At 58.2% G+C, this 22,366-nt stretch overlaps 3 protein-coding genes across 9 annotated transcripts in view; 1 reads left to right on the forward strand and 2 right to left on the reverse strand.

Moving 5' to 3' along the window:
- Positions 1-6,289, reverse strand: part of CEP164 (centrosomal protein 164) — a 28,581-nt gene extending 22,292 nt beyond the window's left edge. For all 5 annotated transcript variants that reach the window (XR_015774516.1, XM_088066813.1, XM_088066812.1 and 2 more), the window contains exons 1-7: positions 6,221-6,289; positions 4,536-4,625; positions 4,097-4,208; positions 3,536-3,785; positions 2,933-3,091; positions 2,130-2,258; positions 1,753-1,830 (exon numbers count right to left, since the gene is read on the reverse strand). Coding sequence is in view for 4 of the 5 variants with exons in the window: in XM_088066813.1 (XP_087922939.1) it covers positions 1,753-1,830; positions 2,130-2,258; positions 2,933-3,091; positions 3,536-3,785; positions 4,097-4,208; positions 4,536-4,614 (807 nt within the window). In the remaining variant the exon portion in view is untranslated. The remainder of the gene's footprint in view (positions 1-1,752; positions 1,831-2,129; positions 2,259-2,932; positions 3,092-3,535; positions 3,786-4,096; positions 4,209-4,535; positions 4,626-6,220) is intronic.
- Positions 6,290-6,701: 412 nt separating this feature from the next.
- Positions 6,702-14,693, forward strand: BACE1 (beta-secretase 1). 3 transcript variants are annotated; one of them, XM_088066843.1, is made up of 10 exons: positions 6,702-6,947; positions 10,152-10,240; positions 10,389-10,605; positions 10,791-10,928; positions 11,010-11,144; positions 11,272-11,373; positions 11,505-11,654; positions 11,735-11,906; positions 11,995-12,269; positions 13,695-14,693. In XM_088066843.1, the coding sequence occupies exons 1-9, from the start codon at positions 6,702-6,704 to the stop codon at positions 12,234-12,236; spliced, it is 1,491 nt and encodes a 496-aa protein (XP_087922969.1). In that variant the 3' UTR covers positions 12,237-12,269; positions 13,695-14,693. The 3 variants fall into 3 exon arrangements, with proteins under 3 accessions (XP_087922969.1, XP_087922970.1, XP_005531136.1); XM_088066844.1 differs by having other exon boundaries at positions 13,968-14,693; XM_005531079.3 differs by having other exon boundaries at positions 11,995-14,693.
- A 221-nt stretch (positions 14,694-14,914) lies between these two features.
- Positions 14,915-22,303, reverse strand: RNF214 (ring finger protein 214). The gene is made up of 15 exons (XM_088066726.1): positions 22,224-22,303; positions 21,743-21,944; positions 21,058-21,117; positions 20,713-20,853; positions 20,305-20,444; positions 19,707-19,775; positions 18,842-18,938; positions 18,526-18,614; positions 18,043-18,133; positions 17,669-17,767; positions 17,033-17,409; positions 16,519-16,654; positions 16,183-16,290; positions 15,783-15,878; positions 14,915-15,170 (listed from the first exon to the last, which is right to left on the reverse strand). Exons 1-15 carry the CDS (start codon positions 22,301-22,303, stop codon positions 15,105-15,107), a joined length of 1,851 nt encoding a protein of 616 aa, XP_087922852.1. The 3' UTR covers positions 14,915-15,104.
- Between the last annotated feature and the right edge of the window lie 63 nt (positions 22,304-22,366).

Genomic DNA, 22,366 nt, shown 5'->3' on the forward strand with positions numbered 1-22,366 from the left:
CACTTGCAGAATTCCCCACACCCAAGTACTCGCCCACCTGGGACAGCTCAGCACCCCCCATACCCACCCCTAGAGCAGAGAGCTCTCCAGCTGAGCAGCTTTCCTGGGAGCTCGGGAGCTCACAGACCCAGATTCCCAAGCATCAAGCAGTTGGACGCTTCACTGCTGCTTTTCCTGCTGGCCAGCTCCATGAACTCCCTGCTCCTCCAGACTCTTCCCAGCTCCGGGCTCCCTGCGAGCTGTGTCTGATGCTGCCTCCACTCCACCCAACACCCCGGCTCAGCAAGTGCCTAAAGCCTCCTATTTCCTTTGCATACAGGCATTCAGCCCTGACCACGGGCTACATGAAGGCAGTTCTTTCATGATTTCACCCATTACTGCTGAGATTTCCCCCTCAGGACTTGCTACACAAACCCTTGCCTCCTGTTTCCCAAGGAAGCTGGAGAACGGCTCGGGAGCAGGCTGAGGCTCGCTCCTAGGAATGCTTTACTACTGCCATCTCATGGAACTACAAAAGAATTCTGTTTTCCAGTCAGGGTACTGCTGTCTTATCAGGACTAGGCTATCACCCATCTGGTTTAACAGCCTGGCTGTTGGGCAGCAATTGCCATTCCATAATAGATTCCCCAAGCCCCATCCCCGAGGCACTGAAATGCCAAGACAGCTCTTTGTTCCTGCACACATTAACATTTCAGTGAGGAATTGAGCCCCCACAGGCTGCTTGTTGTCTGGAGATGAGAGAGTCAGGGCTCTCTTTGTCACATCCACTTTAGCATAAGCCTTTGCAGATCCTGCCCAGCACCGTGAATAGGTTCTCCAGCAAAGTACTTTACAGCTTAATTTTCGTGTGCTGTGAAAAGGATGAGGGAAATACTCTAAAACACTTTAAAAGAAATTAATTTGCCTTTCAGATACTGGAACAGGATTTTCAAAGCGGTGAGAAAGGATTAATGTCAGCACAAACAGTCGGGCCAAATCACCAGAGCTGCTTACGACGCACTTCCCATTGTGCCCTTGTCATCTTAAGGCTGATCCCAGCTAAGGAAGCGCAGGGAAAGCACAGCGTCTGCACAAGGCCCTGGGTGCACTGAATGCTCTGTGTCTCAGCCACGGGATTTATCAGCAGGGCAAGAAGAAAGAAAAGCGGGTTTTGTGTTGCCACAGAAAAGCGGCCACGTGCAGCCCACGTGAAGATTCCCGTGGAAGCGAGTGCGAGAGCATTCCCACGGGATGTTCCCCTCTCCTCTCCCCAGGGCCAGCACTGCAGCTTCAGCTGACAAGGAGCCTTCCCTCCACATCCCTGACAAACACCGTGCAGAAGGGAAGTGCCTCTTCCTCATGGAGCCTTCCTCCCACACCAAGGGCAGGGGCACCTCTGACCCCAGACCCTTTCCCTGCAGTTCCCGGGAAAAGCAGATTTCCCCCTGCTTCACCTACCTGCCTTCATTGTTCCTGTCTGAGGATGAAGCAAAGCTCCAGCCTGTGCAGAGATGTCCCCTCGAGTCCCAGCCACCAAACCACAACCACTCCAAGCACAAACTTCCCTTCAACGCCCACCCCAGTGTCCCCTGTGGGCCACGTCTGGCTTCTCACAGCCCTGCTGCTGTGCCTTCCTCTCCATCACCCTGCTCCAGGTTGTTCCTGCTCCTATGTGACGCAGGAAACTCATCCCTCTGGCACCCTTCCTGTACCCTCATCCCCTGGCAGTGCCACAGCTGCTCTCCCCTGCCCATCCCATCCCCGTGGTCCTACCTCAAAGTCAAAGCTGCCTGCCAGGGCTTCAACATTCAGGTACACATTTTTAAACCGTCCTGAGGTGCCATGGAAACTCTGAAGGATTAAAAACAAAAAAAAAAGGAAATAAATAAATGGCCAAAATTTAGTTCAGACCTCTGCAATGCCACAGGAATGAAATTGGGCAGCAGAGCCAAGGCAATGCACCTACAGCCAATTTATCTTGGAATGACACCGTGGCAGATGTTCATTTATAGGGAATGCCATGTGGAAATAGGATCAGATGCTTTTTGGGGACCAAACAGCACAAAGAAAAGAGAGCACAAATGAAAGCCAGGGGAGCTTCAGGAGGCTTCAGCACTCTGGTCACAGCAACAGCCAGGGCACACAAATACCTCATTTTCACTGTCTTCCTCTTCATTTCTCCATTTCTCTGGCACTGCCACATTCAAGGAACTTTTCTCTTCACAGATCAAATCCAGCAGATTCTTGGTGCGGCTGGTGGGTCTCGATATCTCTGCAGGCTGTGGAGGTCAGAAGAAAGAGAAGTGAGAGGTCAGAGAACAGGAGAGGGGAGACAGAGACCCACTGGGACAGGAGGCAGCTGCTGGGTTCTGGGAGGGAGGTCACTTTCCTACCACTTAACATGTTTGTTTATTTTTGAAAGTGTTTATGTCTATGTATTGTAAATATTTTGCTTTGCCTTCCTTTAAAGGATCAGTTTCTCACCATTTAACAAGTTTTATTGATCCCCTAGGTCACTTTCTAGTATAAATAAATGAATAAAGCCTTCAACGTGGTTGTTAACCTTACATTCGTCAGGACAATAGTTCTTTTAATTTTATTCTCAAACAGAGAAGCATGAAAATAGTTTCATATTAAATTGTATTATCTGTATGGTTTGTCATGCTTCATTTGGACACCAAATTCTACTAAAATTTAACACACTTTTTTTCCTCTGCAACAATTAAAGAAACAATTCTTTCAATCTGCTAAACACGGCAAAAGAAAGCTCACCACTAATTTAGCACTGGGCTCCCTATAAACAGAAGAAGAAAAGAAATACAGGTTTTTTAACATAAAACAGTATTTCAAAACTGACAGAAGATCACAAATCCTGTCATTTAAGTGTCCCCACGCCTGTGACCCTTTGCAGTGCAATTCCCAGGGCACATTCCCAGGCAAGAGGGAGCCTCACCAGAGTTCCTTCCTTGGGGATGAGGCTGGAGTCCACCACATTCCCCAGGCCCAGGTTCAGGGACCCACGAAGGGCGATGGATGAAGACGGGGTGAGGCCACGCAGAGGAGAGAGGGTGCCCAGGGGAGGCTGGATGGGAGCCAGCTGGGAGCCTGGGGGCTGGAGAAGCACAGGGAAGTCATTGGCAGGACAGCACAGCTGTGCAGCTCGCACCCCTGACCTTGGAACGGGACAAGGAGCCCCCTGGGGCAAACAGGGGCTGCGGGAGCAACCCTGCTCAGGGACCCCACACCCAGCAGGCACCAACACACGGGACAGGTAATGAAACAGGGCATGATTCACTCACACATTCTGCTTTCCAAATGCCCATCTGAATGGGTCCTGAATAGTCCTCCCCCTCCCAGACACACCAAGAGTGTGTGTTCACCACACAGTGTCTTCTAGCCAAAATTCAAGGTGATTCTGTACTCAGTGTTCCCAGCCCAGCTGATTTGCTGCTCATCACCCAGGTTTGGGCTCACAATGCATTTTGTGTCCTTGAAGCCACGTGGTCATCCTCTGCCCAGCCCTCCCCAGCAGCTCTGCAGGCAGTTGCCTACTCACAGGCAGTTGCTTCAGGAACTGCTTCTCCTTCTTGTCCTTCTTCTCTTTCTTCTCCTTCTTCTCTTTCTTGTCCTTCTTTTCCTTCTTCTCTTTTTTCTCCTTCTTTTCCTTCTTCAAGCTGCCCCGTGCCAGCAGCTTCTCCCTCTCCCGGATCACCAGCTGCTTGTAGTGCTCATCACAGGGATGCTCCCACGTGGAGAGCCCGTTTTCAAAGTTGAAGAAATAGATGTCACCACCCGCAATATCTTGGCTGCACGGCAAAATCAGCAGGAAAAGGTGAAAGAGCACGTTAAAAATACAGCTGTACAGGCCAGAACATCTTTGCAGACGGTGTGAGCACCTGAAGCTCAGGGAACAGGACTGTGATGTCTCCAGGAGGCCAAAAATTCTCCCAGTTCTCCCAGGCTGCTCATATCCAGCTTCCCAAGCAGTTTTCCCCCTTCTTCTGCCACCCCAAAAAGCCCTGAGCTCCTGATCCCCCGTCTAACCCAATTCTCTGCCAGCAGGAAGCCATTCCCCTTGTCCTGTCACTGGGAATGCCCCAGCACCCAGAGCTCTCACCAGGCCTTCCACTCCGGGGGCATCGGGGTCACCAGGCACTCCCTGGCCAGCCACAGCAGCTCCGACTCCTTGTCGGGGTCAATCCCGATTGTCGGCGCAAAATCCCGGATTTCTGGGGGAACAGAAGAGGAATCTGGGAAGTTGCTCCACCCACCAGAGCCACCCTCCTCAGCTACCGCTGTGGGCACACCGGGAGATCCTGAGCCCAAAACAAAGCTGTTCAAAGCCACCACTAAACTCCTGTGTGCCTGCAGAGCCCATCCAGGCTGGGGACACGGGACGTGACATCCAGTTGAAATTTTTAATTCACGCTAAAATCCCGTGAATTCTACCTCTTCATCCACTTCAGAAACCAATTCCTGTTTTCTGAATACACCTGGAAGTGACCTGCATGCCTGAATCCCTTCTCCCAGCTCCTGGGAAGATGGGCCATGCTCACCTTGCTCCATAGGAACGTAGGATTCATTGTATTCCTCTTCCAGAATGAGCTGGTCCCCAATGCGCACGGCTCCTGCCATGGATCCCACACCTGGCAGCGGGGAGGAACCAGCACAGAGTCACAACTGCCCTCAGAAAAGAAAATTCCTTGTCCCCAGCACATGGCAGAGCCCTTCCACTGCAGCACACACAGCAAAACCGAATCAAAGAGCTTCCACACACACTTCCAAGGCCTGTGGAAACAGGGAGCAGAGCTGAAGTGGCACAAAGTCTTAATCAGATCCCCCAGGCCTTCCAGTTTCTACAGGAAAAATGCTTCAGGCATTTTTTAACCAGGTAAAAAAATAAGGTGAAATAAGAAAGGGAAGAAAGAGAAAGCAAGCAACTTTCCCAAAGCATTGCTTTGTGATTTAACTCACGGACTCACACGCCTGGGCCCTTACAACCCATCCAGCAGCAGTTCACGCAGCTGGAATTCACCCACCTCACCCCAAACTTCCTCAGCTGTGGCTTTGTGTGGCCACATTTGGCCAGCACAAGCCCTGAGGGACCACGACTGCTGCTCAAACACACAGCTGAATGCCAAGGTCAAACATTTCAGCCTAACCTGCCCAAATTCTCAGTGCAGAAAGCATTCCTCATGAGACCCAGGGGGTTGTGGTACCTGCCAGGTAGCCCCAATGATAACCACCCAGAGCAGGATCACCACCTGTGACACGGCCATCACTGCCCTCTCCACCTCCCTGTGTCCTCAGCCCACTCTGTATTTATAACTCTTATGTAAAGAACATCTCAGAAGCAGCAACTAATCCTGGCAGTTTCCAGGCAAAGATATTCTCAGGACATCCAAACCAAACCAGCAGCACGGCGCTCGCACCACTCCCCCTCCCAAACGTCCCCAGTTAAGAGCTTTTGGATGTGGGCAACTCGCTCAGGGCCTTCTGTTCCTCTTTTCCTCTCCCCAAACTATCCCAGCCCAGTCTCCCATCCCTGGCATTGGCACTGGGGGATGAATTACGGGCTCTCTCCTCTCTTGGAGAATCTGCCTCGCCACTGATGGGGAGACCTTAGCGCGACCTTTCAGTACTTGAGGGGCAGCTATAATCGATGGGGACATGGGGGAACGGCTTTAAACTAAAAGAGGAGTATTTAGGTGAGATCTGCGGAGAGAATTCTTTCCTGGGAGGGTGGAGAGGCCCTGGCACAGGGTGCCCAGAGAAACTATGGCTGCCCCATCCCTGGAAGTGATAAAGGCCAGGTAGGACGGGGCTTGGAGCAAGCTGGGATAGTGGAAGGTGTCCCTGCCCACGGCAGGGGCTTGAATTGAATGATTTTCAGGTCCATTCCAACCCAAAAACCCATTCTATAGCTCTATGTAAGCAGGATCGAAGGCTCAGGGCAGCCGCCGCCGCGCCAGCCCGGAGCCACGGAAAAAGCGCGGCTGGCAAGGAGGACAAACAGCTTTGGTTAATAGGGTATTTTTTAAAATGGGGGGGGAAAAGCCGTTTTCGCCCTTATCACGACAGCACCCCCGCGACACACGCGCGGCCAAGAGCCGGCAGACCCTGTGTGGGGGCGGGAGGCCGGAACCGCGCGGCGCGGGGCCGCTCCCCGCAGCCTCCGCTCACCGAGGGGGGGCTCCCCGGGCCCAGTGGCGGTGAGGGGCCCTCCCCGCCCGCCGCTCACCGTGCCGCGGGCCGCGTCCGCCGTTCCGCGGGTGCCGCCGGTTGCCGGGAGCGCGGGAGCCGCGGCGGCCGCTCCGCCAGGGCCCGCCCCCTGGCCGCCATTGGCCGGCGGAGAGATGCTCGCCATCCCATTGGCCGCCGGGGAGGAAGGATGCATGATGTCACCGCGGCGGGGCCGCCGGGGGCTGCGGTTGTCATGGTGACGCGTGGGTACCGCCCGCGGCGCGCCCCGCCTCGTCCCGGCGGGGAGGGACGGGCCGGGGCAGCTGGACGGGGACGGAGAGGGGGCCCGGGAAAGGGCCGGGGGCACCGGGCAGGGCCGGGGCGGGTCTCTCGGTGAGCGCTTCCGCCGGCGGGCGGGCTTTCCGGGGCGGGTCCGTGCGCGCCGCCATGCCCGCCGCCGCCGCGCCGCCCGCCCGCCCCGGCGAGGCGCGGGGCGCTGCGGGCCCGCTGACCGCGTCCCCCGAGGGCTCCCCGCGGCCATGGCGCCCTCCTGGCCCTGGCTGCTGCTGTGGCTGGGGGTTCTCCGCGCCCTCCCGGCCCCGCCGCGCATCCGGCTGCCGCTGCGGGGCGGCGCGGCCCCGCCGTCGGGGCTCCGGCAGCGCCGAGCACCGCTGGACACCGAGCCCGACAGCGCCGGCAGCTTCGTGGAGATGATCGACAACCTGCGGGGCAAGTCCGGGCAGGGGTACTACGTGGAGATGACGGTGGGCAGCCCCCCGCAGAAGGTGAGGTGGGAGAGGATCTCCGCATCTCTCACATCCCCCGCATCTCCCTCATCCCTTGCGTTCCCCGCAGGCTGCGGGGCGCAGAGCAGAGGCGCTGCGGGTGCCACCATGGCTTCGCGTGGCTCTCGCCGCACGGCTCGGGCAGCATTCCTGCTTCTCATCGCTCTGGGGATGTTTTTCCTGCTGGCTTTCGTCTAAAACTGGCCGCAGGCGCCCGCCGAAGGTGACCCCAAGCGCTCCCGGGGCTGCCCGGGCGCTCCGGGCGGGGTGGCTGGTGCTGCGTGTGCCTCTCCGTGCGGGCGAGCCAGGCTGCATCCCTCCATCCCTCCCTTGTCGCTCCCTGCCTCCATCCCCGCTCGCAGCCGAAGGATGCCGCTGGAGCAGGTGCGGGCTGTGGGCGGCAGGGGGGTGGGATGTGGCTGCACAGCCCCGTGCCCGCCTGGAGCGGGCACATGCAGGCTCGGAGGAGCCCACGGCCGAGCCGTGCTTGGCAGTTCCTCCCAGCACAGCCCCGGGCGCAGCTGCTGCCTGGCTCCCCGTGCTGCTCCCGGCCGGGGGAAATTCTCCAGAAATGCTCCAGAGCTCGGTTTTCCCGGGGACCTCGTGACGGCAGTGGCTGCGCAGGAGTTGTGGCAGCGTGGGGAGGCAAAGTGCAGGCAAATGGGATGGCCTGGATGGAGAGGGGGCCCACGGAGCAGGCGTTGGTGCGTCACCAGGCTCTGCTCCTGCTCCATCTTTTTGTCAGTGTCCCTCACACGCTGCCCAGCTCATGTCGCACCGTGTGCCTGCGCGCTGGGGACAGGGTGAGTGCTGAGGGCCAGGTGCCACTCAAACAGCACAGGGCGACCAGCTCCTCCCCTCTTTTATGGATGAGATCGGGGAGGTTCCTGCTGCTAAATCCTTTTGTGCCCATCCTGATCCCTGTTGTCACCAGCAACAAGTCTAACCCGGGGGTCGAGCTCCGTGATCGAGGCTCCAGGTTCCTCCCAGCCACATTCCCCCATGCCTGCCATCACCACTCTTTTGGGTGCTGCCAGAACAGCCAGCACCCACACAGGCTCTGAAATAAAGGCTGGCTTTTCCCCACGAGCTGGCTGTGCTCTGTGTGCGTGGTGGGGGAGAGCGATGGGAGCACGATGAGAACGGAGGAATGACACCACTGCCGTGGAAGCTGGATCTCTGGGAGCACTACTGTGGGCCTGGGATTTATTGCCTGTGCTGGCAGGGTGTGTTTAGGGGGAAAAGAAAAGGGAGGAGATTATTTCTAAAATCTAGTTTTAAATGTGATTTCATCATCTCCTGCCTGCCACGTGTCGCAGCTGCCAGATAATTTCCGTGCGAACCACCTGTTCCCAGGCACTCGCGCATTCAGGAGCCAGTCACCCTTTTGGGCAGCATCTTCCAGCCTTGGATTGTTTCCAAATGCAAACGTGGTGCCTGTGCATGTGTGTGTGTGTGTGTGTGTGTGTGTGTGTGTGTGTGCTGGAGCAAAATCCCTCCAGACATTGCAGTGGAATGAGAGGATTCATATGAAAGAGTCTGGCTGTGCCTCTGCAGGAAATTGGGAGCGTGTTTGCCCCGGGGGGGTGCGTGCATCCTTCCCAAAGGCTCACACGAAGCAGGGAGATGGTGATCCATCTCCTCACCTTTCCTTTCACCTTCCCAATGCTGACAAGGAAGTTTCTGTATCCCCTTGTGCTTTAATCTTGGTTCTGAGCCGTGCTGCGCTGCCAAGTCACCGTCAGCAGCTGATTGCTCACACATTCCATGTGTCCAAGCATGTTGGTTTCCCTGGCTCCCCAGAACGGGCTGATTCATAAACACACAGGGGAGAGGGGCGAGCCGAGCAGCAGGAGCCGGTGTTTTGGGACAGATGGCAGTGCTTGGTGCCCCAGGAGCAGCACACAGCTCTAGGGACACACGTGGCACAGAGCCAGCGCTGCTGCCGAGGCGCCTGGAGGGGCTGTCACTTCCAGGGACAGGTTTCAGGCAGTGTCCCTGCCACACATGTCTTGGCCTCGCCAGTTCACGTGCCGTGTCCTGGCCTGAATGGATGGCTGGGCTGAATCTCAAGGATCTGGGTCCTCTCCACGTGGGTCCTGTGCGTGACCCCTTCAGCAGGATGGAGCCTGCAAGAGTAAAAGCCCTCCCTGCCTCCTCTCCCTGCAGTGTCAGCTCAGCAGGTCCTTCTCCAGGGAAACCGTTTTCCTCGGGGTGCCCTGGGGATTGGAGATGAGCAGTGTGGAGCAGGTGGCCCCCAGTGACCCACGGCAGAACCGGGAGCAGCCCTGGGAATGGCACCAGGCTGTGTGCTGGGGACTGGGGGGTGAATGTGCTGCTCTCATCTTCACCCACGGCCTGAAACCTTCCCCTTGGTGGGGAGGGGGAGCTGGGAGCTCAGGACATGCCAGCCCCTGTAGGGAGAGCGCTTGGCAGCTGCAGCCCCTGCTCCTGCGATTAACACAAGCGCATTAACCTCCTTCCTCTCCCTCTGACTCCACAGATTAAGGGCTGAAGCCCTGGTGCTGCTACCTGGGGTAGTGCTGTGAAGCAGCTCCTGGGTCTGGGGCCAGGGCTCACCCCGAGCTCTGCTGCCCAGCACAGCCAGGAGGCTCGGACAGCCCTGCTCCCACCCCAGCCATCCCACCCCGACCATCCCACCCCGACCATCCCACCCCGACCATCCCACCCCAACCATCCCACCCCGCTCCCTGCCGGGGCTGCAGGCACGGGTCAGCTGAGGGCAGGATCCAGCTGGCCCCGCTCCTGGCCCTGCCAGTGGGATGTTTGCCAAACCTGGTAATCCTGCCGAGGCAGGAATGAATCGGGAGCGGGGCTCGGCATATGGGTGGTGATTAGCGGGCGCAGGGATCCGCGGGGGCTGCCCACCAGTCATCCTTCCCACCGGCTGTGCCAGCAAATCTGCTTTCCTGGCAAGGGGAACCTGTGCACCCTGTGTTCCTGCTGCTGCTCTCCGGCCCCGAGTGCTGCCCGAATCCTGCCTGTGGCTTTGGGGGCTGAGGCCAGGCCGTGCTGAGCGAGGAGCTCGTGCTGTGTTTGCACAGTGCTGGATGGTGTTTGCTTGTTGTGCAACTCCCTGATGTTGCTGCCTGCTGCTCCACCGCCTCCTTCTCTCCTCTCTGGGCACAACAAAAGAGGGTCCCACGGCATGCATGAGCCTTCCTGTCTTTCTTTCTTCTCCAGCTGAATATCCTGGTGGACACAGGGAGCAGTAACTTTGCTGTGGGAGCTGCACCACACCCCTTCCTCCGGAGATACTACCAGCGGCAGCTGTGAGTATTCTGGGGGGACACAGAGCCCAGCCACTCAGGCACACTCCTTCTCCTTTCGGGAGGTCTGGCCAGACCCTGCCAGGTACAACCTGGCCTCTGGAACAGCAGGATCCACGAGCCCTGACTCGTCCCTTGGCCGCCCTTGCAGGTCCAGCACCTACCGCGACCTGCGGAAGGGGGTGTACGTGCCCTACACCCAGGGCAAGTGGGAAGGGGAGCTGGGGACCGACCTCGTCACCATCCCCCATGGCCCCAACGTCACTGTCAGAGCCAACATCGCTGCCATCACGGAGTCGGACAAATTCTTCATCAACGGCTCCAACTGGGAAGGGATCCTGGGACTGGCATATGCAGAGATTGCCCGGGTGAGTCCTGGCTGACAGTCCTGGATGTGAGCACCAAAATGCTTCAGTTGCCTTTTTCCTGGTCCCTGTTTGTCCCCTGGGGCACAGCAGTGCTGTTGAGGGGAGCTTCCCTGGACACAGAGAGCTCTGGAGAAGGGACAGCACTGACATATCCCTGTCCTGCCTCTGCTTTCTCCTCCCACCAGCCCGACGACAGCCTGGAGCCCTTCTTTGACTCCCTGGTGAAGCAGACACGGGTGCCCAACATCTTCTCCCTGCAGCTGTGTGGGACAGGCTTCTCTCCCAACGAGACAGAGGCCGTGGCCTCGGTGGGAGGCAGCATGGTGAGCACTCCCCGAGTGCCTGGGGGCTCCCTCGTGGCACTGCCAGGGCGTGGTGGCAGCGCCGTTGTGTCTCCTGTGCAGATCATCGGCGGCATCGACCGCTCGCTGTACGTGGGTGACATCTGGTACACCCCCATCCGCAAGGAGTGGTACTACGAGGTCATCATCGTCAAGCTGGAGGTCAACGGGCAGGACCTGAACATGGACTGCAAAGAGGTGGGGGGGCACCGGTGGAGCTGCCCCACGGGCACTGGAGACACCCACCATTGGTCAGAGGAGGCTGGGTCACATTGGGGAGTGGGCTGGGGTTCTGCACCTGGGTCACTCCTCTTCTGTTCCCCAGTACAACTACGACAAGAGCATTGTGGACAGCGGGACCACCAACCTCAGGCTGCCGAAGAAGGTGTTTGAGGCTGCAGTGAAATCCATCAAAACGGCATCTTCGGTCAGTGGAACCCATCCCTTCCCCACAGGGCCCAGGGCAGGGCTGTGGGCGGTGTGGCTGCCCCTCAGCAGCCTGGCGTCTCTGCTGCCTGCCCAGCTTGGCCCCGCTCACCTTCCCTTTCTCTCTGGTAGACGGAGAAGTTCCCGGATGGCTTCTGGCTGGGGGAGCAGCTGGTTTGCTGGCAGGTCGGCACCACCCCCTGGCACATCTTCCCGGTCCTGTCCCTTTACCTGATGGGGGAGGCCACCAACCAGTCCTTCCGGATCACCATCCTGCCCCAGGTGAGCGCAGGCAGGACCGCGCTGGGTGGGCGCAGCTGCCTCCCCCGCCCCCTCCCCTGACGGCTCCTGTCCCCCCGCAGCAATACCTGCGCCCGGTGGAGGACGTGGCCACCTCTCAGGACGACTGCTACAAGTTCGCCATCTCCCAGTCGTCCACCGGCACCGTCATGGGCGCCGTGATCATGGAGGGCTTCTACGTGGTGTTCGACCGCGCCCGCAAGCGCATCGGCTTCGCCGTCAGCGCCTGCCACGGTGAGCTGGGCCCGCGGGCGGGGGAGGACGGCAGGGCCGCAGGGGACGGGGGTGTGCAGCGGCCAGAGCCTGCCTCCCCCGCCCGCAGTGCACGACGAGTTCCGCACGGCCGCGGTGGACGGGCCCCACCTGCACTCCAACATGGAGGACTGCGGCTACAACATCCCGCAGACGGACGAGTCCACCCTGATGACCATCGCCTACGTCATGGCGGCCATCTGCGCCCTCTTCATGCTGCCCCTCTGCCTCATGGTGTTCCAGTGGCGCTGCTTCCGCTGCCTGCGGCGGGACCACGACGACTTCGCCGACGACATCTCCTTGCTGAAGTGATGGCGGAGCGCGGGCGCAGCCCCGGGGCCGCAGGTGAGGCAGCAGGGCGGGGGCCTTGCTCCAGGGGCTGGAGTGTGGTGGCAGCGTGGGGAGCTCGGAGCCGCTGCCCGGAGCCTGGGGACTCGGTGTCCGTCAGGGCCAGCAGCCGGCGGAGCCCCAGGCCCGGGCTCCATTCATCTGGGACCTGCAGCAAGAGCGTGGCAGCTGGGCAGGGGGAGAGCTCAGCTGCCCCATCCTGGGAGCTGGGGGCGGCTTCTCTGTTCCAGCACCAGGACAGGACCAAGCTCTCCCACCCAGCCTTGCCTGGCTTGATGGAGTGACGCTGATGAGCCGTCCCCTGCCTGTCCCCTTCCATCCCTGTGCATCCCTTTGCAGCTCACCCTGCCGGGAAGCTGCCAGCCCAGGCTCTCTTGTAGGGAGCTGTGCTGCAGCTGTGCCTCCCCTGTAACTCCCTGCACTGAGCCAGACTCCAGGGATCATCCTGGAGCCATCCAGCCTCTGGTTTTTCCAAGACAGCCCTGCAGGGCCGGCCTGGGCTGCCCAGACAGGGCTTTCCCTCCTACCCTGCTGCCCTTACACCGCTCGCTCTGACATTTCCCCTGCATTTTCCTCCCTTCCCAAGCCGTGCTCCTGCTGCCGCTGGCCCCAGGACTCCCTGCACCCTCCTGGGACAGGCAGGAGCAGGCACCCATCCTCTCCCCACATCACATGGGATGGGAAACTCCCTGCCCTTGCTTCCAGCAGCGGCTGCCACGCAGAAGCCGGTGCCAGGAGTGAGGTTCCCAGCCCACCCAGCCCTTCGAAAGCCATAGGGGAGCCTGGGCCCCCCCTGCAGCCCCCCAGCTCAGCTCAGCGCATCCCACGGCACAGCAGCTCCTCTCTGCTCACTCCACACGTCCAGGCCTGGCTGTGGGACACCCCGGCATGCTGGGGACAGGCGGCAGCTGTGGGAACTGCAGCATTTCTTGTTTTTTTAAACACACGGTTGTATTTATTTTTGGTTTTTTACAAAGCGTGTCACTGGTAACGCAGCTGCGCGTTGAGAGCGTGTACAGAGCCGGTCCCACGTGTACAGACCACGGCTGCCTCTCACCTGTACAATATATCCATATATCTCTATTTTTAATTCTAGCCCTGAAAGCCACTGTTCCAACATTAGGGGTCGGTCCTGTTTTGTTTTGGGTTTTTTTTAAAATATTTTTAGCCTTCTGTTCAGTCCTTGGCCACTGTGGCCACCACCCAGGGCCAGGGCTCGGGCCACAGCCGCGTGTTTGGTGGGAGCACGTGATGGTGAGGGGGTCCCAGCTGGCTTGAGGAGAGGGTGCAGGGCTGGAGCACACAGAGCAGTGGCTCACAAGCCCAAAGGACCCTGAGCACAGGAGGCACCTCTGTCCTTGTGGTGTTCCTGCAGCACGGGGAGGATTTTCCAGTGTGTGAGGACTCCTCCCTGTGCCGCAGGATCACCGTCCCTTCCCCAGAGCAGACACCTGTGACCCTGCAGGCAGTGGTAGTGCTGTATTCCCTTGCTTCTCTGCCTCCAGCCTGGATAGGAAAGATCCCAAACACGGAGATTCCACAGTTAAAAGGCATCACTTCTCCATGAACAGAGGGGATACCTGCAGTGTCAGGGCTGAGCTGGCGGCTGCCCCGCAGAGCCACCGAGTCAGGCAGGGACAGACTGAGGAGCCACAGCAGTCACCGAGCATAAAGCTTGTGAACTAAATCCTGCAGCCAAAGGTTTCTTCGGGAGAGCAGCGAGGGGAGCCAGGAACCGCAGGCAGCGTAGGAGACCAGCCAGCCCTCGCATGGGGCACTGCCACAACAGCCCCCACGCTGCCCCTGCTCACCCCCACCGCGCTCACAGAGCCCCCAGCCTCGCTCCAAACCCGCACCCAGCCGCTCCCTGCAAGAGGGAAGCGCTCTCCCCCCACCCTCGTGCCTGCCCAGGACCCCCAGGACCCCAGAGACTCTGTTGTGGACCACTGCCTTAAAACGCCGCGAGCGTGCTCGCCGGAGGAGCCGGGCTGCGGCGGGTTCAGCACCCGGGGCTGCTCCCCTGCCCTCCTCCCGGGGCAGCAGCGCCCAGCTCCTGCCGCAGAGCGCGAGGAAGCCGGGGGGGAATTTTTAGAGAGTCATTGCAAGATTTTCAGTGGTGCTGAGCACCTCGCAATCCCACCGAAATCCATGGAGAAAGGGTTGGTGCGTCAGCCCTGCTCGAGGAGGAAGTAGAGGAGAGGGGAACGCAGGAATTTTGCCAGGTTGGTTTATCCCGAGCTGCAGCGCAGCCGCGTCCATCCGCTCCCTCCCCAGGGCCCGGTGACAGCAGGGGATGGGACGGGACGGGACCATGGGCTGTCGCTGGAGGCTCCAGTACTCTGTAACCCAGTGTCTATGTAAGAACAATGAATGTTAACACGGTAAATTATTATGACATTAAAAAAAAATGACCACAAAAAATTGGCTCTTTTTCTGCAATTCGTTCATTGGCAAGAGGGGAATAAAGCCAGGTGATGACTGGCAGGGATGTGGGGGTGGTGAGGTCATGAGGAACGGCCCTAGGGAAGGAGCTGATGGGATCCAAGTGGGAAGAGGCAGTTCCCAGCAAAGCAGGGAACACTGATGCTCATTTGGAAGAAGCCAGCAAGGGTGCACACTAAGAAATGAGGAGCTGCAGCAAATCACTGCATAATATACACACTTTATTTATGAATTTGTATGTTTACAGACTTTCTATACACACATTACCTATATAATAAAAATGTACATGTGTATACATGATCGTATAAATATAGAACTGTAGAAATCTTAGAACTGATCCTGTCTATTCACAGCAACTCCTCCCAGGGGTCCGTGTTGTCCCAGCAGCCGTCATTTGAGGCTTGGGCAAAAAGGGCAAGTGTCATTCGTGTTGGTTTGTGCCCAGAATTTGATGCACTGGAAGAGAGAGAATTGGTCAAGAGCCACTGGCCCAACCCAAAGGTGCCATCATTGTCCACAGCGCTCGCTTCAGGGATGGTTTCCTTTGCCCCTTGCAGCCTCCATCACAAGGTCACCATGGGGAAGGAGCCCTTGTCACCCCTGCAGGACTGCCAGGCCCTCCTCAACATGAGTTTCCATTTCCTTGAGGGGCCACTGCTGGAGGCCCCAGAGCTGTTGGGATGGGGGGTTGCCCACACAAGTGACCCACTGCCAAACCCATGGATAGGAAAGTCTCCTCCTCTTCCCAAGAGCTCCTGGCATCCCCAGCCCAGATACCTGGGCAGCAGTGGCAGCTCTCCCCTCACCCTGTGTTCCAGATCCTTCCAGACTGTCCTGCTCCAGCACCTCACCCTCCCAGACACAGCACAGGCTCAGGGACACAAGGGCAGCCTGTTCCTAAAGCTGCCATCCACTGGCCACGCAGGCTGGCCCAGCCAAGAGTACGGAAAGGATGGGATGACAGGATGCAGGGAAGCTGTTTATTGATCATACCCCTCTCCTGGCAAGGTGTCAGGACAACAAGGACTCGGGAAGGGTCGCTTGGAAGGACCAGCAGAACACACTCACCTCCTTGTGCAGCACATGTGAGCAGGCCATGGGGTGAAGGTCACCGGGCTGCACGAGCTTCTGGCACATCAGACACAGCTTACAGGCAGCTGGGGTCTGGAATGGGCAGTGAGGGAAAGAAAGCAGGCAAGGAAGTCAGACACACAGCTCTGATCAGATTCAGCTGAAAGCCGAGGCCACAGGCTGCCCAGTCCCCTCTCTACCCACAGCCGTCACACCCTGAGAGCCACCATCGTGTCTCTCCGTTCCAATGTGAAACACAGCATCTGTGCCCCAATCCTCCCCTTCACCTCAGCAGTGGGTAGCTGTGTGAGGAGAGAGCTCCCAGCTGCACGGGCTCATCCCTTCAGGCAGCTCCCAGGCAGGCTCCCCCCTCCCCAGGGAAGCCAAGCAGCCTTACGTGTGACGCTGTTCCCGGGTAAGCGACCTGGGCCGGGGGCAGGAACATGGGCGTGCTGATCTGAGGCAGTGGAGCAGAGAACATGGGGGCCCTGATCCGGCCCAGAGGCTGCAGCAAGGCAGAGGAGGCAAATCAGAACAGCCCGGGAGGAAAGGACAGAGGAGTCGCCCCGAGTCACCTCGGGGAAAACCGTTCCCTGGTTACGCTGCAGTCAGCAGGACAGGGAACCCAGGGGACAGCCCTGACGCACAGCCCAAGCTCTGTGGGGAACCAGCAAGCAGAGGCAGCTCTCCTGATCCCCAGGGCCCCCTTCCAGCAGCCCCCACGCTGACCCACCTGAGCTCCAGCTGCTGCCCGCTCCTGCTGCTCTGCCAGCTTGGCCGCCACCAGCTGGTTCAGCTCCTCCATGGTCAGGCCGGCCATGGTCCTCCGGGCAGTCTTGATCTGCTGCAGGATGTTGGTGAGCTGGGCCCTGTGTGGACAGCAGCCTGCTAAGAGTTCCCAGCCCTCACAGACCGGGATCCCTCAGCCACCACTGCCTGGGGGAAGCCGTGTGCTTCCCCTCCACCCTCCAAGTGAGGAGAGTGCCGTGCCGAGGAGCCTCCCTCTCCAAAACACTGGGGAAAGAGCAGGGAACCCCCAGAGACAGGCTGGGGGGCTCCTGGCTGTGCCCAGATATCCTGCAAAGCTCCCAGTGATCCCCACTGCCAGCACTACAGCAAACCTGATGGAGACCTTTACCTTTGCCTGCCTCACTTCCCACAGACCCCACTCACACCCTTCCCCTGATCCCAGCTCCCACTCCACGCACAAGCCCCGGCCCTCCCTGAAAACACCAGCAGACCCTTACTTGTTGCACTGTGGAAACCGAGTCAGCAGCTTCTCCAGCAGCTTCTCCAGCTTGTCGGCCGGCTGGGGCCGGTGGAACTCGGGGGCGACGCTCACCCCGCCCAGGCCGGGCGGAGGAGGGATGGAGGCGGCGGGGGCCATGTGGGGGCTGTGCGTGCCAATGAGCGATGCCACCACCGGGCTGTTCCTTCCCTGGGAAGCGGGCAGGGGTGGGGAGGGCTGGTTGGGCCTGGACATGGCGGGGTTCAGCAGAGGGAAGGACAGCGCCCGAGGATCAGCGCTCGGCATGACCATGGGCACGGGGACGGGCCCGATGGGGAAGGGGAGCCGGGGGGTCAGGGATGGGCTGGGCTGGAATGCCGTCAGCATGAAATCTGTCTGAGAAAGAAAAACAGGGGAAGAGGGAAAGGCTGGTTAGAGTAAGACCACCTGGAAGCAGAGCCGAGTGCGCTCTTCTCCAGCCAGAGAAATGGGAACTGCGGGCACTGGCAGCTGGAAAGGGAAGGAGACCCTTCCCCTCCTCTCTAGTAAGCCCAGACAGGGAACGGGCCACCCCACACACGCACAGCAGCAGGCAGGCTGTGCCAGGGCCTGGCAGCATGGAATGCCCGTGCTGTGGGGCTGGAGAGGCACTCACTTCCGAAGGCGGAGGAGGCAGCGTCGGCGTCGGGATCTGGGGGAGGCTGCTCAGCTTTGTGCCATTCCTCACCATCTGGATGTGGTCGTTGAACTGATCCTGGCAGAGAGGGAAGAAAATGGGTGCATTTATCTAACCTGAGCAAGTTGGGGGCACTCTAAGCCAGGGGGTGGCAGGCACTGTTTGGCTCCACAGAAGAATGGAAGAGGAGCTGAAGGGAGGAACACGGTGTGTGTGAAGAACTGCTCACGGTGTGTGTGAAGAACTGCTCACGGTGTGTGTGAAGAACTGCTCACGGTGTGTGTGAAGAACTGCTCACGGTGTGTGTGAGGAACTGCTCACTGCTAGGCTGGGAGAGGTCAGCAGGAACTTACTCGGACACTTTGCTTGGTCATTCGTATCCTGTTCAGCCTCATCTCCCACTCCTGCTTTGGCCTCATGGTCTCCAGCGTGGGTGGCGCAGACCTGCAAGCACAGCTGAACTTTCCCACTTGCAACTGTGCTCTCACTGGCAGCAAAGTGAGCAAGCAACCCCCAGAGCCCCGTGGCTTCCCCTCCTCCAGCAGGGTGGGAAGGGCTCACCCCCAGGTGAGGCACCCCACAAGGAAGAGGGACTGATCTGGGGACACACAGGAACACCATAGTCAAACACTGGGCCTGGCAGATGAACAGTGACAGGGGATGAGCACAGCCCCACTTGCTGTGTGACATTATTGAATCACATTGATCCAGTAAGAAAACCACAGGAAATCTGAACTATTCTAGTCCAACCTCCAGCGTAAGCAGAGCAAGAGGAGAAGGGACACAGGGACACCTGAGTGACCCTGCCTGCCACTTGTGACACAACACAGACTCACTTGAGGTAGGTGAGGTGTAGCTCTGCTTCTTTTTCTGCTTCTTCCAGCTTCAACACCAGCAGCTCCTTCCGGCTCTCCAGGGACAGGATCTATGGAGACAGGCTTGGTTTTTGTACTCCCGTTTCTTGCTGCCAGGCCAGGCACTGGGCACTGCTCCCCACTAATGCTCACTGCACCGATACTTGCTCATCGTTCCTCTTATCCCACAAAGAGGGACTTGGCCTTGCCCTCAACTGCTCCTGATTTCACAGAACTGCCCATTAACCATCTGGAATCTCAAACCCATCACTTTGCAGGGAAGAAGTCAGCTGCTCACCTCTGCTTTCCAGGCTCGTTCCGTCTCCTCAAGAATATTCCTGTTGATTTCATTGTGCTGATTCTTCAGCTTGTCCAGCTCCATCTCCCACAGCTGCCTGCACACAGAACACAAGGAGTCCCCTTGGGCTCAGGCACCGGAATGGCCGCAAAGGGATCGATCTCAGGAGCTCTGGATGGGGTGGAGCCATGGAAGATCAGCAGCCTGGAGCCTCAGAGTCTGGAGACTGTGACACCAGCCCCAGCTCCCTGGGCTGCGTGAGTCAGAGCTGTTCCAGAGCACACAAACACGCTGGGCAAAACGAGGGGAATTCCCCTCGGCAAAATTCAGTCCAATCCCAGGGAAGATCTGAAGCAGGAATCAACCCAAGCTGCAGGCAGAGCTATGCTGTTCTGATCCTGGAGAAGTGTAAAGCTGGGCATTCCCACCTGTGCTTTGGGAACACCTGGATCTGGAGCATCCCTGCCCAGCTTTAAACACCCGAGCGTGCCAGAGTTTAGTGTAGCTGGACAGCTGTGGGGAACAGACAGGGAAATCAGCCTGCCCCAGTTCTGGGGAGCTGAAATTCCATCAGAAGTAGCAGTTACAAGCTGAGTCAATCCACCAAGCACAAACTCTAATCTTACGGGCTCTTCATGTCATAAGTATCCAGGAGTCTGCTTTGTCTGGGATCAAAGAAGATTTAATCCAGAGCCCTGATGCTGAAAGAGGAGATAAAACCTCTAGAGCACGTAACTGGCCAGCACTGCTGGATCATTGTCTCTACTCTGCCCCAGTCAAGAGCACTGGATTCACTCTGAGGCACACTGACAGGAAGGAACAGTGCACTGGGCAGCATTAATCAGGTGAAGGATAAGAGCCTTACTTCTCATCAGACTGTTCTGCAATCAGAGAGGCAATCTTGTTTTCCTTCTCCTCCTGCTCCTTCAGCAACCTGCACAGGAGAAAAGGGACAGTACAGCTGGAATCCCAGCAGGGCCCACATCCAAACATCCCCAGGCCTGACCACACACCACGGGCTGGGGATGGCTCCCTGCAGTGTGGGTGGGAAAACGGCTCCAGCAGCCTCCGGAGCACAAATCCAGCTGTCTCATGACACTGCACAAAGGCTGTGGCACAGAACCAGGCTGGCTGCAGGCAGCTGGGCTGCTCCCCCAGCACGTGCTCTGCCATGGTCCCCTGGGGGAAAAGGGCTGAGCACTTGGAGCCATCACTGGAGGAGTTTTACCCAAAAACATCGCCAACCCCTCAGAATAAAAACCAGACCTCTATGACGTGACAGAATGGCTCCATAAAAGTGCCAACTCAAATACAGGGCCTATCCTAAATTCATCCATGTAAAGGTCTGACCCAAATACTCGCTGCTTCCTAAAAGCTTAAATCTCTTTGCTTCATCAGGTTTATATCATGGTTAAGCAAGGCCTTCTTCCCCAAAAATAAACACTTTCTTTTCTGTAAAATACCTTCTGCCTTTCTCACAGAGTTTCTCAATTTCAGCTTTGAGATCCTGCTCTTTCTGCAGGAATTCTTTCTTTTCTTTCTCCATCTTTTTCTTAGTCTCTTCTCGCTTGATCGTAACATCCTGAATTGCTTTCAGGATCTCCTGGAGTAAAAGAAGCATCACACAGATACAGAGCAAAATTACCAAGTAATGGTTTTGATTTCAAATCCATTATTTTTTTTTGATTATTTGATTAATAAGATTACACAGCAAACCCTTTCTTTTTAGCAGATACAGTCAAGATATAAATTGGTTATCATAAGGAAGCTCAGGAGGCTGATGTCTGGACTGCAGGTTCTCCTGACTCTTCATAAAAAATTTAAAATTAATTACAAGGCAGGTTAAACAAAAACAGTTGTTCACCAAATACCTGGTGGTTTTTCATCTCCTCTTCCCTCCGCTGCTGGAGCTGCTTAAGCTGGACCTGCAGCTGATTCTCCACCTGCCTCTGCTTGTCCAACACCTCCTGGTAGCGCTCCTTCAGCAAGGCCCGCTCAGACATCATCTTGTCCTGCAGTGGAGAGCAAAATCCCTCTGTAACAAGGACAGCCAAGGACTTCAAGGCTGGTATTTGATGGTCTTGGAGGTCTTCTCTAAACATAATGATTCCATGATTCTATTTTGTCAGGAAAGGAGTGGGAAGAACAGCTCCAGCTCCTTTGTCTGGGAGTGTGAGTGGCAGAGCCCAGACCTGAGTGCAAGCCTCGATACCCACCAAGTTCTTCTCGATGTCCTGGTCTGTGTTCACGTCCGTATCGGCCGCCTTGAAGTCGGTCTGTGAAAGGAAATGATTGAGATCAGACCCTGCAGTGACCAGAGAGGGACTCCAGGCCCTCCCTGGGCACCTGTTCCAGTGCTCTGCCACCCTCCACGGAAAGCAGGTCTCTGTCATGCTGAGATGAAACTTATCATTTTCGTTTATGGCCATTGTTCCTCACCCTGCAGCTGGGCACCCACAAAAAGAATCTGTCACCATCCTCTGACACCCCTTGGAGATATTTATATGCTCTAATGGGATTCCCCTCTCAGTCTTCCTAGACCAACCAGGCCCAGCTCCTGCAGGCTCTCCTGATAAGAGAGATGCTCCAAACCTCTCATCATCTTTGCAGCCTCCGCTGGAGCCCTCTTCAGTAGCTCCTTGTCTTTCTTGTACTGAGGAGCCCAGACCTGAACACAGCACTCCAAATGTGGCCTCATTAGGGTCAAATTTTAATTAAAGATTAATTGAAGACTGTTGAAAGCAGAGGACTGGGCACACAGCCGCGGCTGTAAAGCTGCAAGTATGGATGTGTTTTACCCCCCCAGTCTCGACTGATTCAGTTCTTTGTCCTCCAGGTTCTACAAGAGCCTTTCATGGCCCTCGCCCCGCACAGCACAAACCCCGGGGGAGCTGCACCCACCTGCACCGCGATGTTCTGCGACGGCCTGGCCGGGGCCGCCTCCTCGTCGGGCTCCTCGGCCGCCGCTCCGCTCTGCCCCGCGGCCTCGGCGCCGCCGGCCCCGGGCTCCGCCTCGCCTCCGGGGCCGGGGGCGGCCGCGGGCTCCGCGTCCCCGCCGGGCCCGGGCTCGCTGGGGCTCTCCGGGGCGGAGAGCGGGCTCCCGCTGCACCGAACGGGGACATCGGTCAGCGCTGAGCCGCGGCTCCATCCCGGCTCCATCCCGGCTCCATCCCGGCTCCATCCCGGCTCCATTCCCGCTCTCACCCCGCTCCATCCCGGCTCCATCCCGGCTCCATCCCCGCTCCATCCCGGCTCCATCCCCGCTCCAACCCCGCTCCATCCCGGCTCCATCCCGCCTCCATCCCCGCTCCATCCCGGTTCCATCCCCGCTCCATCCCGGCTCCATCCCGGTGCCGCTGCCGCCCCGCCGGGCCCCCCTTACCTGCCGGGCGGCGCGGCGGGGCCGAGCTCGCAGAGGCGCGGCGGGTCAGGGCCGTCGACCTGCGCCTGTTCCAGTGCCATGGGGGCGGCTGAGGGGCTGGGCCGGGCCGGCGGAGCGGCACCGGGGGGCACCGGGCGGCACCG

This window comes from Pseudopodoces humilis, chromosome 25, assembly GCF_049639895.1.
Source record: "Pseudopodoces humilis isolate 2021_Gansu_Grassland_sample_001 chromosome 25, ASM4963989v1, whole genome shotgun sequence".
NCBI lineage: Eukaryota > Metazoa > Chordata > Aves > Passeriformes > Paridae > Pseudopodoces > Pseudopodoces humilis.